This window comes from Cotesia glomerata, linkage group LG6 (assembly GCF_020080835.1).
Source record: "Cotesia glomerata isolate CgM1 linkage group LG6, MPM_Cglom_v2.3, whole genome shotgun sequence".
Taxonomy (NCBI): Eukaryota; Metazoa; Arthropoda; class Insecta; order Hymenoptera; family Braconidae; genus Cotesia; species Cotesia glomerata.
The window spans coordinates 8,760,299-8,776,535 of record NC_058163.1 but is presented as its reverse complement, the minus strand read 5'-3'; the positions used below and the strand labels follow the sequence as shown (position 1 = coordinate 8,776,535).

At 27.3% G+C, this 16,237-nt stretch overlaps 1 protein-coding gene across 1 annotated transcript in view; it reads right to left on the bottom strand.

Moving 5' to 3' along the window:
• Positions 1 to 16,237, bottom strand: part of LOC123267864 (discoidin domain-containing receptor 2-like) — a 47,766-nt gene that overhangs the window by 4,278 nt on the left and 27,251 nt on the right. Inside the window, exons 6-20 of the mRNA XM_044732750.1 lie at positions 14,681 to 14,888; positions 13,915 to 14,475; positions 13,701 to 13,798; positions 13,341 to 13,504; positions 6,743 to 6,773; positions 6,596 to 6,698; positions 6,184 to 6,289; positions 5,833 to 6,064; positions 3,777 to 3,924; positions 3,323 to 3,633; positions 2,688 to 2,895; positions 789 to 1,134; positions 527 to 726; positions 288 to 445; positions 68 to 190 (exon numbers count right to left, since the gene is read on the bottom strand). Of these exons, the coding sequence (XP_044588685.1) occupies positions 68 to 190; positions 288 to 445; positions 527 to 726; positions 789 to 1,134; positions 2,688 to 2,895; positions 3,323 to 3,633; positions 3,777 to 3,924; positions 5,833 to 6,064; positions 6,184 to 6,289; positions 6,596 to 6,698; positions 6,743 to 6,773; positions 13,341 to 13,504; positions 13,701 to 13,798; positions 13,915 to 14,475; positions 14,681 to 14,888 (2,997 nt within the window). The remainder of the gene's footprint in view (positions 1 to 67; positions 191 to 287; positions 446 to 526; positions 727 to 788; positions 1,135 to 2,687; positions 2,896 to 3,322; positions 3,634 to 3,776; positions 3,925 to 5,832; positions 6,065 to 6,183; positions 6,290 to 6,595; positions 6,699 to 6,742; positions 6,774 to 13,340; positions 13,505 to 13,700; positions 13,799 to 13,914; positions 14,476 to 14,680; positions 14,889 to 16,237) is intronic.

Below are 16,237 nucleotides of genomic sequence, written 5' to 3'. Positions count from 1 at the left end.
AAATAAAATAAGCGCAATTTAATGCAAAAATAAAAAAAAAAAAACAAAGTAGTTTTTATAATTATACCGATCCAAATGCTCCCTCGGCAAGTTTAGATAGCATTCGTAGCCGGTGCCGTGGGAATAATGGTACTGTTGACTGTTCCAGTCGTTTTTTCAGCGCTACAAGAACTTCTTGCTGTGTTGGTGACTAATAAAAAACAGAACAAATAATATTAAGCTTTATTGTCGAAAGTTAATTATTAAAAGTTAAAATTTATCGTAATAAATAAAATTAAAAGTGTAACCTTTTTATCATCAATACGACTGTTACGCGAGGATGTTTTAGAAAAAATACTGTCTTGATCGTCGCTGGCACTTACACTAGAAACAGAACTAGATGGAATTTCATGTGTTGAAAAGGTGCCCTCGGGATTGAGAAGAGGGACCGTTACGACCTCTGGAACTGAATAATTATACAATTAATTAACTTGATTGCTCATCATATCTGTTTGGGTCACAAACACTCAGTACTCTGTACTCGTACCGGCAGCGTAATTGATACCAGTGCCCATATTGTTCAACATCATATCCTTCATTTCCATAATAATAGTGCTGTAGCTGTAGTACGGAGCATATTTAAGAGCTTGATAAGGCTCTTGGTACTCATCTAATTTAACGAGGTCTAAAAGTCGATTGTCAAGTTCACGCGGTAATGTTGAAGTTGTGCCACCACCAGCGTATCGTCTACAAAATTCATTTTCATTACCTTGTATAAACACATTATTTTTAATGTAATTAAATATTACCCTTCGTCTTCTTCTAATGTGTAAGCCATTAGTGCGGCTCCTTTTTCAACAGTCGCACACGTTGACCCAAGATGCGAGGGAACTTTTACTGCTACAGGACTTGCAAAACATTTACGCTGTCTATGCCGTGATACGATAAAAAATATCGCTACAGCTAATAATAAAATTATTGCTGTAAGAACACCAATTACCACTGCCATATATGTAGGATCATCATGCTGGGCTGTTAATACTGGAAGTTCACTGTCTGATACTGCATTTTTATTGTTTATGAAAAACTCGTCTGGCAGTGATGATAAATCTGTTGTCACAAATTCTTCTGGTGTAAAATTACCGTGAGCTATATCTGCAAATTTATATGAAAATTCAATATCATTTTTTCCTATAAGACACTTTAAAAATTAATCGAGTAAGTAAAAATTCTGGTATTTGGGTAAAAGTGGGGACCATGTTATTTTTGGCGATAAAATCAATATGATTCGATGTCTTTTTAACATACACTTATTTTTTTATTGTTTATCGAAAATAGAACAATTTAAAAAAATTAAAAAAAAAATACTTTGCCTATTTTAATAGAGAGCAGGAATGTATCAATAACAAGTATAGATTGAATGTCGTTGAAATGAGTAAAAATTAAAATTTAAAAATTTAAAATTGAATTGTATTGTATGTATAAAATAAGGAAAAGAGAGAGAATGTGGAAAATAGATTCAATATAGTCGAGAGCTTATATTGTGAGATGGTATAAAATTGGTTATTAAATGTATGAGTGCTCAAACACATAAACACGTACGAAGTATATGTATATGACCATACTCATTTATATTATCTTATAGAAATTCAAAGTTTAAAAAACTACTGTAGTTTTATAAACACATAGCTTTAAATATTTAATATATTTAAAATTCTATTCTTTGTAAAACACATAATTTTTGTGATACAAATAAAACACTTATCTATCTATCTACTTTGCCTAGTTTAAATGAAAAAAAATTAGGAAAACGGTTAACCCTAATAAAGGCCATCCCTGCAACGTCCCGCTAATTCCCTAATTAAACGCTTAAAATTGTACTTATGACATTTTTAAGTTCTTCGAGTTCAAAAAATTAGCTATTCTATGCTTTTGAGCTCTTCAAGCTAGAAGTTTAATAAAATACTATTCTTCAAATTTTTTATTAACTGCCATTACTTTTGAATGAATAAACCGATTTTCACACGGTTGGTAGCATTCAACGCAGTTTTTTTAATCCTATGATTTACTTTTAAACACAAATTGATCAGACCGAAAATTTTGGAGAAATTTGAAAGATTCACTGTTTCCAAATTTTTTCGATAACGATAACTCACGAACGGATCAACCGACCGATCGGTAAAGCCGTTTAAAAGTTATTCCAAAATAAGCACATTTGAAAGAAATGGTTTTATCAGTCCAATTAAAGCTCAACGTTACTATTTTTTATAATAATATATACAGTTTTTTAAAATACACAAAAAAACTATGAAATTTTTTCGTTTTTTTATTTTTCTGAGAGTATTATTGTTCAGACCAGCAAAAAAGCAGATAAAATTGTAAATTATTAAAATGATAAATTACCATTAAATTACGTTTACTTAACACCTCTCACGACCAAAATTATTAAAAATTGAATATTATTATATAATTCGAATTAATACTAAAAAAAATATAACGATTCCAACCACAAAAGTTTACTTCCTACCGTGGTCGCTCATGACCTTAATAGTTTATGCGACTTTAAACAAATAAAAAAAAACAAAAAACCGTTTATGTCGTAGAATTCCATATGAATAAGTTCTATAATTATTCTCTTGCAACTGAAAATACTAAAATAATTATCAATTTAACTGATATTCAATTTACAGTTGTCAATATATATTTACCAGAATCAAATATAACTTCGCTAAGCATAATCCATTTTGATGAAAAGTGGAGACGTAATATTATGAATTTTCCAACACGGTGGTGAAGTTTAATTGTAATATTACGTGAAGTTTCGAATATTTTATCCTCCATGTATGTATAAACAATCGGTTCACCACTGAAATAAGTTCCTCCAATACTGAATAACACATCTACTTGCGAAAATACCTGAAAACATTATCAATATAAATTAGAAACTGAACTAACTTTCTGCAGAGACAAATTATTAATTTTAATGATTCCACCATTACATTCAAAATATGCATTAAACAATTTTAATTGTAAAAAACCAAAATTAACGAAAATAATAAAAACTCACAGGAAGAGAAAGTTAGTTTAAAAAAATACGCTTTTCTTCTTGAATTTCAAATTAAATAAATATGTTGAATGCGTACTTGATGCGAAAAATTACCAGATTTATTGTAACTATTGTGATAATTAAAAATTTAATTTTCCAATGCTACAAGTCAATTTTTAGAAAACATCTAAAAGTCATGAAAAAATCTACGAATCTTCTTATCCAATCTAATTATTTAAAAATGAAAATATTAAAATAAATATAATAATATAAAAAATAAAATAATTGTTTTCATACTTGTACATCTCTACTGAATTGATTATTACAGTAAAGATGAACCGCAGCAAATTCTCGTACAGTATCGAATTCAAATTTTATTTCGATAGGTTCATTGGCACGAGTATCGTTTCTCCAAGCGACCCATCCTTGACTACGAGCAGAATCATAGTATCCCATTTTAAAATTATCCGGTCCAATTTTGCTATCAACTAATTGTCCTAAACCACGACGTAATTCCCCATCCCAGTGGCCATCGTAACTTGCATCAAAGAACTCCCATTCATTTCCTCTCGTGTCGCCTTGGGGCATCGAGTAAGCCACTATACCATCTGTAATTATTAATTTAATAACCATAACCACTTCATTAAACTTAATAGCAATAAAATTTGCTCAGTTTTTTTTTTTTTTTTTAACAATAAGTATATAATTATGTAATTTAAAATATATAATTGAAGTACTAAATTCAAATTACCCGTCCAAAGACACCCGTATAACTCAACTCGCATACAAACAGTTCGCCGATGATTACTGTAGGGGAAAAATCTTATTTTACTTGCCCACAATGGTGGATCTAATTCATGCTTGTTCTCTAAATAGGTATTTGTATTTCCTTTAAGGATCTGAAAAATAATAAAATTTTATTATTCTACAAAATTTATCTAATAATAATCATTGAAATACATACACACTGATAAAAAAACTATCATAACTTAAGAAAAATAATCTTTCCAAAAAACTTATTTTTACAACAACCGATTATTGCTTCAAGAATTTTTAACTTCCCGCTAAGAAAATCGAAGATTTTCAAAAATCGGGAAGTTATTGTTTTCACCCCGTTTTACGAAAATCGAGTTTTCATCGAATCTCGACGTTTCGAGGTCCTAGGAAGCTTCCCTGACTATTCTCGCGATGGTGTATGTATGTCTGTATATATATATGTGTGTGTGTGCGTGTGTGTGTGTGTGGGTGGGTGGGTGTGTATGTGTGTGTGTGTGGATGTATGTAAACCTCTTATAACTTTTGAACGGCTTGACTGATTTGATCGCGGTTGGTCCCATTCGAAAGGGCTTGACCAAACTTAGATTTTGTATATATTTTGGAACGATTCGGGCCGGTAGATTTTGAGAAATCGCAAAAAAACTACAAAAAAAAATTTTTTCAAAAGTGGTTTTTTTGGAATAACTTTTAAACGGCTTTACCGATCAATTCCAAAAACTAATCAGCTCTTAACATTAAAAAACCCCGTCGATCACCACCAGCCCGGTCAAAATCGGTTGATTCGTTCGTGAGTTATCGTTGACGAAAGAAAACCGAAAAGTGTTTTTTCGGAATTACTCCAAAATTTTTCGCTCTGTCAATTTAAACTTGAAGATTCTTCATGAAGCTTAGAAAACTGCGTCGAATACCACCAACCGCGTGAAAATCGGTTCATTCATTCAAAAGTTATTGCGATTTGAAAATTCAAAAAATAATGTTTTATCAAACTTCTATCAAACTTTTGAGGTCGAAGGGCTCAAAAGCATACAAAAGCTATTTTTTTGAGCTCGGAGAGCTCAAAATATTACACAAATTGTATTTATGAGCTCGAAGAGCTCAAAAACGTCATAAGTGCAATTTCAAGCGTTTAGGTATAGAATTGGCGGGAAGTTGCAGGGATGGCTTTCAGGGTCAACCGTTTTCCTAATTTTTTGTGTTTAATCTTGTCATCGTGACTTAAAATACGAATATCTTCCGTTAATAAAAATTACCCCTTTATTCAAGAGTATATTAATTTTGAATAATATAATCGAATTTTTCATCCAAGAACAATTCTCGAAAATTAACAATAATTTTATTTTCTTTAACGAACTTTATATTCTTGGTTCAAGAACAAGTTTCTTCATTAAAAATAGCAAAAAAATCGTTAAAGAAAAAGGAAATTTTTACTTCAACATATTCTGAAACGTATTAAAGATTTTTTTTTTACACCGAAAGTACCCGAAATATGTGAATTTCTAGTTTTAACGATATTCTTGAAATAATTCGATAATATCTTAACTGAACGTTACCGCGTATCTTAATCCAAGAAAAAGAAACTGTTGGACAAAGTATGTATTTATCTTGTTTGAAAACAGTAAAGTACTTCGTTGAAGTAGAATTCTACTGAAGAATTTTCTGCTCATCCAAGAGTTTTAATTTATTGATTCAAGAGTTCATTTCTGGAATTAAAAAAACTGAATAACTTAAAACAAAAGTGCAATCTCGAATAAAAATTTTTTATGAGTTGTTTTTTTTCAGTGTAAGACCGGTGGTAAAAACTAATATATTAATATATAATAAAAATATTATTTAAAATCATAAAAATATCTTTAATTATATAAAATTAAACATAATTATAAAAAATTTTTTTTTGAATTCTAAGTACATTGAATGTTGGTACAAAAAAATTACAAAAGATGAAATAAAATATTGAATAAATAATAAATGAAAGAAATAAGCTTTAAATAGATAAGTAGGTATTTAAAGAAAAGATTTATTGAAGCTTTTACCTCCTTTCCTTTGATGTCTCTGTACCGTACCCATTTACCGAGCCGCGGGCGCCAATATTCTAACAAATAACCCTCTGCGTACTCAACTCCCAATCCATTTCCAAAACGGCCTTGAGTATTTGTACCAGTGATCACATGTACAGAATGCAAATCGATTTCAAGCCATTCACGAGGCTCACTGGTAATTTCGTCTTTAGGACACCAGGCTCCTCCATGATTTTCGGTCCTGAGTCTGTTAATGCATACAGAAATTACAACATTTCATTATTCAATCTTTTATTACTAGGTATGTTACTTGTAAAATAATTAATAAATAAATTTTATTTTTAATTAAAATATTGATTTTTAGACCTTGATTGACGGGGTCCCACATTTCCACTATCGAAACTAGAACTTGCAGTAATGTCTGCATCTGAGATTGCCCCGGATTCCATTCCTAATGGATTTATACATTGTGCTAAAAGAAATTTTTCATATTTTTATTCTTTTAAAATTATAAAAAATTTATTTGATAAATAATTAATTAATTTTTATTAACGTTAATTTTTTTTACATATTCATTCATAAATAAATTACTTCAAGTATCATAGTATATTCTCCCCCTTATAATATTTATGAACTTGTTGGAAGTTAATCAAGAAATATTTTTAATAAGAAGAATTTACTTATACAGCAAAATAAATCTAACATATGTATATGGTGTAGTATTATAATGATATAAATGACTAGTATAGTGGTAAGAACAAAAAATAAAATCACTCACAAAGATCTATACTGCGTGCTGTTGAGGCAATACAAAAAAGACACATGAAAAATCGCTGAATAATTAATGAGACAACGTCACAGAAGCGTGAGATTTTCATCGTAGTTCCGTTTTACGGGGTTCTCTCACTATTATAATCTTTCTTACTGACATAAAGTCTACCTTATTATCGTTTAATCTGAAACAAAATAATAATAATAACAATATTAAAATTATTTATGGAATATTAATTTGTCACCATAATCTCTATCCAATTAATGAAGTATAACTTTACACAAAATTCAAAATTTCAATCTGAAATATTATATCGCAGTCCTGCTGGGCTCATACATTACAGCAATTAATATTTTTATTTTTATTTTGCATGCTCTTATCTTTTAAATTTTTTATTATTGGACTCTCTTTCTGTGATATATTAATTATATTGTGATATATTCACAATTAATTTTACTATTAATACTTACATCAAGCCTATTATTATTATAGAAATATATTTCATCTAAGTATATACTTGCTTACACTAATATGTAAATGCACAAATTGTAATTATTTTTTACTAGTTATAACAAATTTTAAAAAGTGTTAGTCTTGCAATCGGATTCATTTCTGTTGGACCTCCTAATATAATAAATCCTCCTTAAGTAAATAAATAAATTCTTAAAACTGAAATTAGCAAACATCAGACGAATTTTTTATTTTATTAAACTTTTAAATCAGTTCTAAACTATTATTTTCCTAATTGCATTTAAAATTTTCAAAATTTCTGAAAATACATTTTTTTTAATTTTAATTTCATTGTTGAGAAAATTCTAAAAATTTTTAAGTATCAATTTTGGTTTAATTTCAAAGTTCTAAAAAAAGTAATAGTAAAATATCTCTCATTATATAACTATATTAAAAAACAAACAATAATAACACTGTAAATTTAGAAAAAAAAAAGATACATATATTCATTAAATTAATGCATTAATTTCCAGTCTGTTTCATCAAAATAATTGAAGGGATTAGACAAAAAGGGTGTGAAACAAAGTAATTTTCTCGCGTAAACACTGGTTTAGTTCAGCTAATTTTATTCTTTCAGAAAGCTTACATTAAAAAAAAAGTGTCCTTTTTTTGTATCCTTTCAGTTCCGATCCCTTAAATTTTCTTTTACAGAAATGTTTTTTCCTTTTTCAAAAGCAATTAGTGTTTATTGGCACCAAAATAAACAAAAGTATTATTAATTTTTTACATAATCCTTGGTCTATTTCTCATAATATTAATTTTAATTAAAATTAAACGTGAATTCGAAATGATAAATATATGCTATCATAATATTTATCCAATATTGATTAATAAATTTTTCGCAAATATTTGATTAATAATCATCAAAGAGTACACAGCAGTATTAATTAAATTAAGAAAAATAATAAAAACAAAATGAGTAAAATAAAGAAAGCATGTAAAAAATAAAACTAATTAATATTCTATAAATAAAGTGAAAAAATAATGTTATTTAATGAGCTTACTTTTTTAATAAGCTTTCATTATTGAATTTGCATGCCCCAGTTTGCTCCATCTAACGATAGAAGAATCACAAGCACGCACTGTCAAATAAGAAAAGATTGGCTCTTTAGACTGTGATTGAATTTAAATAATGTCAAAACATTAATTATTTTAATTGATTATCAAAAAATCATTTTTAAAAATATTTAATAATTTATTAACGGTAGTATAATTCTATTTAACAGTCTATAAATTATAATTGACAATGTTAAAAAGATAATGACAATATATCATGTTGATAAATGAAAGATTTAATAAACTGTTATTCGCGATAATTTATACTGATTCTAGTGGGACGGAGTGTAGAGTATACTGCGAGAAAATTAAATACGATCGATAAAATTGTTAGTGACAATGCATATCATTCGCAACTCCAAGACAAACTGAGGGTTGGTGAGGGTCGACCAACCCTCTGAGGGACACAAGTACCCGACGCCACCCTGACCTGTGGCGACATAGGGAACTCCGGTAAGCGCCAGATGTCGATCTTTTTCCCTCAGACGTACATACGTACCAATGTACCTATGGTCCTATGCCTTTCAACTTTCCCTTCACTTTTATTCTTTATTATCTTTTTTTACGATAGTTTTTTTTCACCTCTGCTCCATTGATTTCATCGAACAAACATAGATTCTCTTTTATGTTTTTTATTTCTATTCAGTTTTATATCCTTTCATTCTATTACTAGTTGAGTGTATTCTATATTCTACATTATATCATCCATATGCTTTACTCATGCAGTTGTGTTTGAGTAAAAAAGCGATAGAGTGATTGTGGACGAAAATGTGCGACCTGAGTCCACGAATAATTTAAATTTTCATTAATCATTTCTAGTCAAACAAATCTGATTTTATTAATAACTCCCGATATTCTTTCATTTTTATTATTATTTTTAGATAAAAAAAAATTAGCTGAAAACCAAACCCTCTCAATAATAGATAAGTTTTGTTTACCGCAAGAAGAAATGGATCGATCCAATTTTCATTATACTGAGAGAAAAAATTTCTTTTAAAAAAAATAAGCAATGTAATGATAAGGAGTTAATTTGTTGTAAATTTTGAACAATTTTATTTCTTAGCTGAAGAAATAAAAATTTTTCTCACAGTAACTTGTTCAAAAAATGTTTTCTAGATTTAGGAAAAAATAATTTTGGATAAAAATTCGCAAGTTTTCTATTTAAGTCACTTAATTGTACATAAATTTATAAAATTATATAAAATTCAATATGACCTTTTTTATTACACACATGGATATTAAAAATAATTTATAAAATCAATAAACAATTAGATTGTACCTATAAGTCAATAAAACTATTACAAATTCAGCATTTGTATTTTTAAATTATATATTTAAATGATTCAAATTATTGTTATTATTATTATAATCATATGGTATTATATATAATCACATATAGTAAAATATAATGATATCTTCCCATATATAGCTGGATCCTACCAAAATTAAATTCTGAATCTATCTTACCGTTTGGATCCAATTACATATAATCAGATTTAATCATTTTCTCTCGTTTTGATTTCATACTTACACTATTTAAATAAAGATACTGTTTCAATGAGGATCTTAAAAACTTACAAAGGAAATTTTATAAGAAAAGGGAATAAATAAAATATAAACAAACTTTAAATTCTATATATTCCATTATTACATATTGTAGAAATAATTTAGCTATTTGAAAACATTTATTATTGGTATATAATAATTTCACTTTGTGTTTGTAATTTTTTTTGTAAACGTGTATTTGTGTAGGTGTGGAATTTCCATGTGCGTGTGGGGCACCATTAATTAATTACACTTGGTGGTTACTCAATATATAATTTATGATACAATTATATACAAAAAGGGAGTTGAGTTTTTTATTATCGCTTGGGTACTTTATAAATTACATTCATATGTACATAAAATAAATAAACTTGATTTTTTTTTGTTAAAAATTCATACATTACATAACTCGCGCAGTTACATAGAAATTTTCGCACTTTTTATATTTTTATATTTATATTTATATATACGTATATATACATACATATATATTTATATTTTTTTTCTCTTTTATTGAGAGTCGTTGATTTTTAATCTAAATCTAAAGTTGTATTAAAATTCAATTTGAGTTTTGAGATTTACAGGTGGGACGTTCCAGTCCAGAAATACAAGGCAAATTCAAGAAAACGAAATTAAAAATTTTAATAATTTTCAAGGATTTGTCTTTTTTTTTTTTTTTTGTGATACTCTACTCTACTCGTTATTATTAATTACACCTAAATGCTCCTATTTATTATCTTATAATGATTGTATATCGTTTAAAATAGTCCATTAATGCAAGATTTATTCTTTTAATATTTTTCTAAATTTATCATTCGATTATGTTTTTTTTTGTAAATGAAAATAGATCAAAAAAATTAATATTTTTTTGTCATTTTATCGCAAGTTACTAGTAATCATAATTTTTATTATTATTTTTATTAGCGAGTCTATTTATTATTTTTTAAAAGAATTAACATTTTTTTTAAATATATAAAACTTTTTTTTCGTTACTATTTCTTCCTAATACAAAATTCGCAGTAACTAACATCGACAATTAATTGATTATCATATCAGCTCATGTGTGTTTTTTCTTTTATTCTTAATATTATTTTTTTTATTAAAAAGATTCTAACAATAAATTGTATATATAGGTAGTATTGCTGAGTTCGATATCATATAATAGTTTATAATAACGTCAGCGTAAAAATTCTCTTTCTAAATACATATTATAAATCTTTTCTACTTCAACGATAAAGATAAAAAGCAAAGCATTTATTTCTTCTTTTTTTTTTTTAATTTTTTTATTTATAATAATTTTGTATTTTCCTGAAAAATTCCCTTTGAAACGACATTAAGAATTTAATAACGTGATTATCTAGAAGCCATGTTATGTTTAAATAACGCTTACCAGAAGCTTAAAAACTAAAAGCAACTACAAATTTTCGTAATTGTTTAGCTTTACGGTCATTTGGTTTTTTTGGTATAAAATATTGAAATTGTTAAACATTTTTTATTAATTTTTTTACAGCGGAATTGCGATAATAATGATCAAAATTTATGAAAAAAATTGGCTATATTAAAAATTTTTTTTAAATTATTTTATTTTTGATGAATTTCCGAAACAAAAAATACGTGATTACTCATAAAAATTATAAATATCATGTTTATGGACTGAAGTATTGTGGATCATAAAACTAAACAATTACCAAAAGTTTATCCAATAATTCAAATCATAATGTTTTGCTTATAGAATACTTAAATTTTTTTAATATGTTTAAATAAATAAAAATTGTATGCTTGTAAAAGGAGCAAATAATACTATTAAATTGCGAGAAAATTGAATCATTAAATAAAAAAAATTAATCAAAAAAATACAGAATGTTTTCTTAGCAAAAATTCTGAACAGGTACAAATCCCCACCAGATTCTCGTATCATATGCTATTTTTCACTCATTAATTATTTTTTTTTTTTTTTTATTTAGTGTTATTTCGTACAAATAAAATATCGAGAAGTGTATTTCCATTACGACTTGTAAATTTTATATTAATTTTTAGCAATCTATATTTTATAAGATTACATAAAGTGTATTTGATCGTCCAGTACGCATCATAAAAATTGACATTTGCCGTTTTTTTATTGTGTATTTTACACTAAATTCTCGATATAAAACTCTACGAAAAAAGAGATCTAAAGAGACAAAAAAATATTAATCGTTTATAGATTTCCAGTTGAATAAAATAGAGGCTTAAAATTTTTTTTAAAATAAAGTAATGCATTTGTTTTCGTCAACGAATACATGCACAGTAATAGCTCAGAAATGGAAGTTTCCATTTAACAACAATATTCGTATTGTGACCCTTTTTTTTATCACGCACTTAAAAATCATAATCCCACTTTTAGAGAGTAGTGGTAACTTCCGTCACTTGAACTGCTTCCATTCGTAAAGTTATACGCGACTGTAGAAAATTTTTCATCCATATATATTTATCGCTTATAATTTTTTTTTTTTCAACGACATAAACAGTAAGTCAAAAATCAACCATAATCGCTGCTCATTTTTTTTTTTTTAATCGTTGTTATATAAAAGTATAGACGTCGTAATAATACATAGTAATAAGCCAACAAAGCTTCGATGAATCGAGTATCTATAAATGGTAAACCTCATATTATATTATTAATAAGAAAATTATCATTTCTTATTTTTTTCATGATTCGCGATGTGGTTATAACTTTAAATTTTAATTAATTTTTTAGCAATAATTTTATTTCTTTCATTTCTTGTCTCTTTTTTTTTTTTTTTTTTTTTTTTATCTATATCACAATCGTCATCGGGTTTTTTTTTTACATACATGATATTTTTATTGTTGGTTTATCCCTGTATTGTCAATTCTCATAAAAATTATTTTTATTATTTCTTCTTTGTTCACTTTTTATTTTAAATTATTTATTTTAAAATTTTATTCTTATTATTTTTTATTTACTCGTTGCGTTGAAGGCGATGTCGGTTTCTTTTTTAGAAATAGAGAAATAACATAAGAAATTTCACCTATTTTAATTACACTTAACGTCTACAATTGGTCATTAAGTTACAATAATTATAATTGGTTACAAATATGTTCTATATTTAAAATTGCTGTATAGAAAAAAATAAAGTAGAAGTAAAAAAAAAATATAATACAGTACATTATTATCCGTGTTTGTTTGAATGTTTTTTTTTTATCTTGGAGCACAAAAATTCATACAAAGCCAAACACGTTTAGTCTGTTATTTTGTTGTTCTTAAATTTCGCAATTTATATAGCTTCAGTCTTATAGCGTGGCAGTCGATTTGTTAATTACTAATAGCAAAAAAAGAATTTAACAAATCGATCCTATATATAGTATGTACGTTTTTATGTTTATGTTAATATAATATTATATTATATTATATAATGTGTACAATATATTTAAATATTTATCCGACATTAACTGACACTATTTGCAACTCATAAAGAGATGAAGAGATGAATTTAATAATAAAAAAATTCACATCTACGAAAACACAAATATGAATATAATAAATATAAATACTGTATGAATTCGTGAAAGTGATATTAAAACCCATCAGATTAAAAAAGTTGCATATCATATGCAGTACACAATGCGAGTATATTCTTACGCGTATCTATTGTGCGTGTGCTCCCGACGTTTGCTTCCTCTCCGTTCACGCTCAGAGATTAGTTGAGGGCTTGGAGAACTTGAATAGACTACGTTGTTAGATCCCCGACTTGGTGGGACGCTTATCGGTGGCGGTGGCGGTGGAAAAAAACTCTGCAAACATGCCTGGAATACCAATTTATTTAATTTACCACCGCTTGAAATCAACTTGAGATTTTCTATGTATATATAAATAAATGTATATGTATATACTTGGTAATAAAGATACTTTTATTAAGATCACGACAAAAAAATGATTCAAAAAAAAAAAATTTCTTCTCGAGATAACAAATTACGATAGTAATAAAAAAAATTTGTTTACCTTAGCGCTACCTCTCGACGATGTTTTCGAAAAGACACTTTCATGCTCGCTACTGGTACTAGGTACTGGTATTGGAACCGCATAATCATATGTGGGATCTATATAGTTAAAAAAGAGATTATTAGATAAGAGTATCATTTGGTTTTGTTTATATAATTTAACAACTATGGATATGAAATTTGATATTAATAAAAAGTATATTAAAGTATATTACCTGAGCATTCAATATTATCATGCAAATCCTTATTGTCAATAACAACGGTACTATAACCATAATAAGTAGCTTGCGATGGTTCTCGATATTTATTTTCATGAAACGGTTCCTGGTATTCATCTAATCTAACATCACCGAGTAAACGATCATTTAAATCACGCGGTAACGTTGTTAATTTAGCACCAGCATAACGATCATCAAAATCTTCAACTCTGTACGTCATTAATGACGAATCTTTTTCTCCAGTTGTACCGTAAGCTGATTCTGGTGATAAATGTTGATGATTACCAGAAGGTATTGATTCTTTAGCATCAAGAGAACTGGCAAAGTTCTTCCTTTGCCGATGATGCGATACGATGAAAAATATTGCAACAGCTAATAAAAGTATTACAGCTGTCAGTACACCGATTATAACAGCCATATACGTTGGATCGTCCTGTTTAGCCGTTGAGATAGGAATTTCCGCTTGCAGTGGAATATCTTTTGAGGTACTTTGGTTCTTTGTACGTGGTGACTCGGTCGAGGGGGGAGATTCTGGCGTAAAATTCCCATGGGCTATGTCTGTCAACAGTGATACGATAAAACATAAGTGGAATTGATTATTTATTTTATTTTATTTTATTTTTTTCTATTCTATTTATTTTATTTTTTTCGTTGGCTAAGCCGCTGTGTCGAACGTTATTTGGGTTATAACTCGGTAAATGAGATAAAAAAAATAACTTAATGATAAAGAATGATATCAAATGAAATACACAATGTGACTCACCAGAATCAAAAGTGATCTCACTTATCATAAGCCACTTGGCCGCTAAAGTAAATCGTAATTTTATGAATCTACCAATGCGATGGTGAAGTTTTATTGACACATTTCGTGGAGTTTCAAATATTTTATCTTCTATGTACGCATAAATTATTGGATCACTTATATACCATTTTCCACCAATGCTGAATGATATATTTACTTCGGAAAAAACCTGAAATACAAAAAAAAATAATTGATTAGTTTTGGTTTATTAATATGATATTAAAATTAACAGACATTTGTCAATTTTTTTGATCATTTGTAGCAATCTATTTCTTTAGTTTAATAATTTATTCAAGTTATAACTATACTCTTTACAATATTCGAATGAAGTTAATAAAGTTTCACAATAATTAATCAATCCCGTAGAATATAGTTATCAGTAAAACGATACAATAGATTAAGTTCGTGTATAAGTATTAATGTCAAGATGGTACTCCGCGGTTACAATAATACGATACGTTAAGTAAAGGAAAAAATGATAAGTGTAGTAACACGTAGATGTGTGTATCTCAGAGGCTGAGGAAAATCTGCCTCGTGCCCCTTGACTCTTGAGGGTGTTAGCCTTTGCTAACACAGCGTTGTTCTTGGGGTCCCGTGACGTCATGAGCCCTTTGAATGCCGGGGAAGGGATTTTATGGCCCAAAGAGTACGGTGGTTGACGCAAAATTTTCGAGAGTAGAAAAGTACTCCCACATATTATAAAAAAATTTCATATTTAGAAATTTATAAGGATTACAAGCATACATTTTTATTAAATATTGTTTTTTTATCATCGATTTTTAATAAAAATAAAAAAAATTGTCAGAATATATCAGTTGATTTCAGTATCATTTATTGATTTTAATGGCTGTATTATATTTATTTATTTATGTATTAAATTAAGCAGCCCTAGAACAAGTGTTTTTTAAGGGTCATAAGTACAATTTACATAGTAAGTATAATATTAATAAATAGGCATTTATATATCGATACTGTCATTCTAATACGTCGTATCCCACAAAATTTGACAAATTTACTTTTTTTGAAAAATAGAATCACAACAATATTATTCAAGTCATATTAAAAATTTAAAGGTCAAATAGTTTAATTACTATTTTTAAATAAATATTTTCATCCGTTGAATCCCATTTAATCAATGTTAAAAATGAACTGTTTTTACCGTCTGCTGTAAAATTTTCTAAATGTGGGATACGACGTATTAGAATGACAGTATCGATATATATTATACCTATTTACGTACTAAAAAAAAAAAAAAAAAAAAACTAATAGATTAAAAAAAAATTTCTTCTTAAAGTTCATCAAAACTATAATTTTAAAAAATGTCAATTTGGTAAATATTTAGTTTCACGGTTCGCAATACTTCAACCAATTGAAATGAAATTTGGAATTTTTTTTTAACAATCGCATATTTATTTTTTCCTTACTTCATTAAAAATACAATATCTAAAAAAGAAAAAAGTAATTTTTCATTCAGAAAAATGTTTTGAGAAAATTATAAAAAAATCAAAAATTTGACAA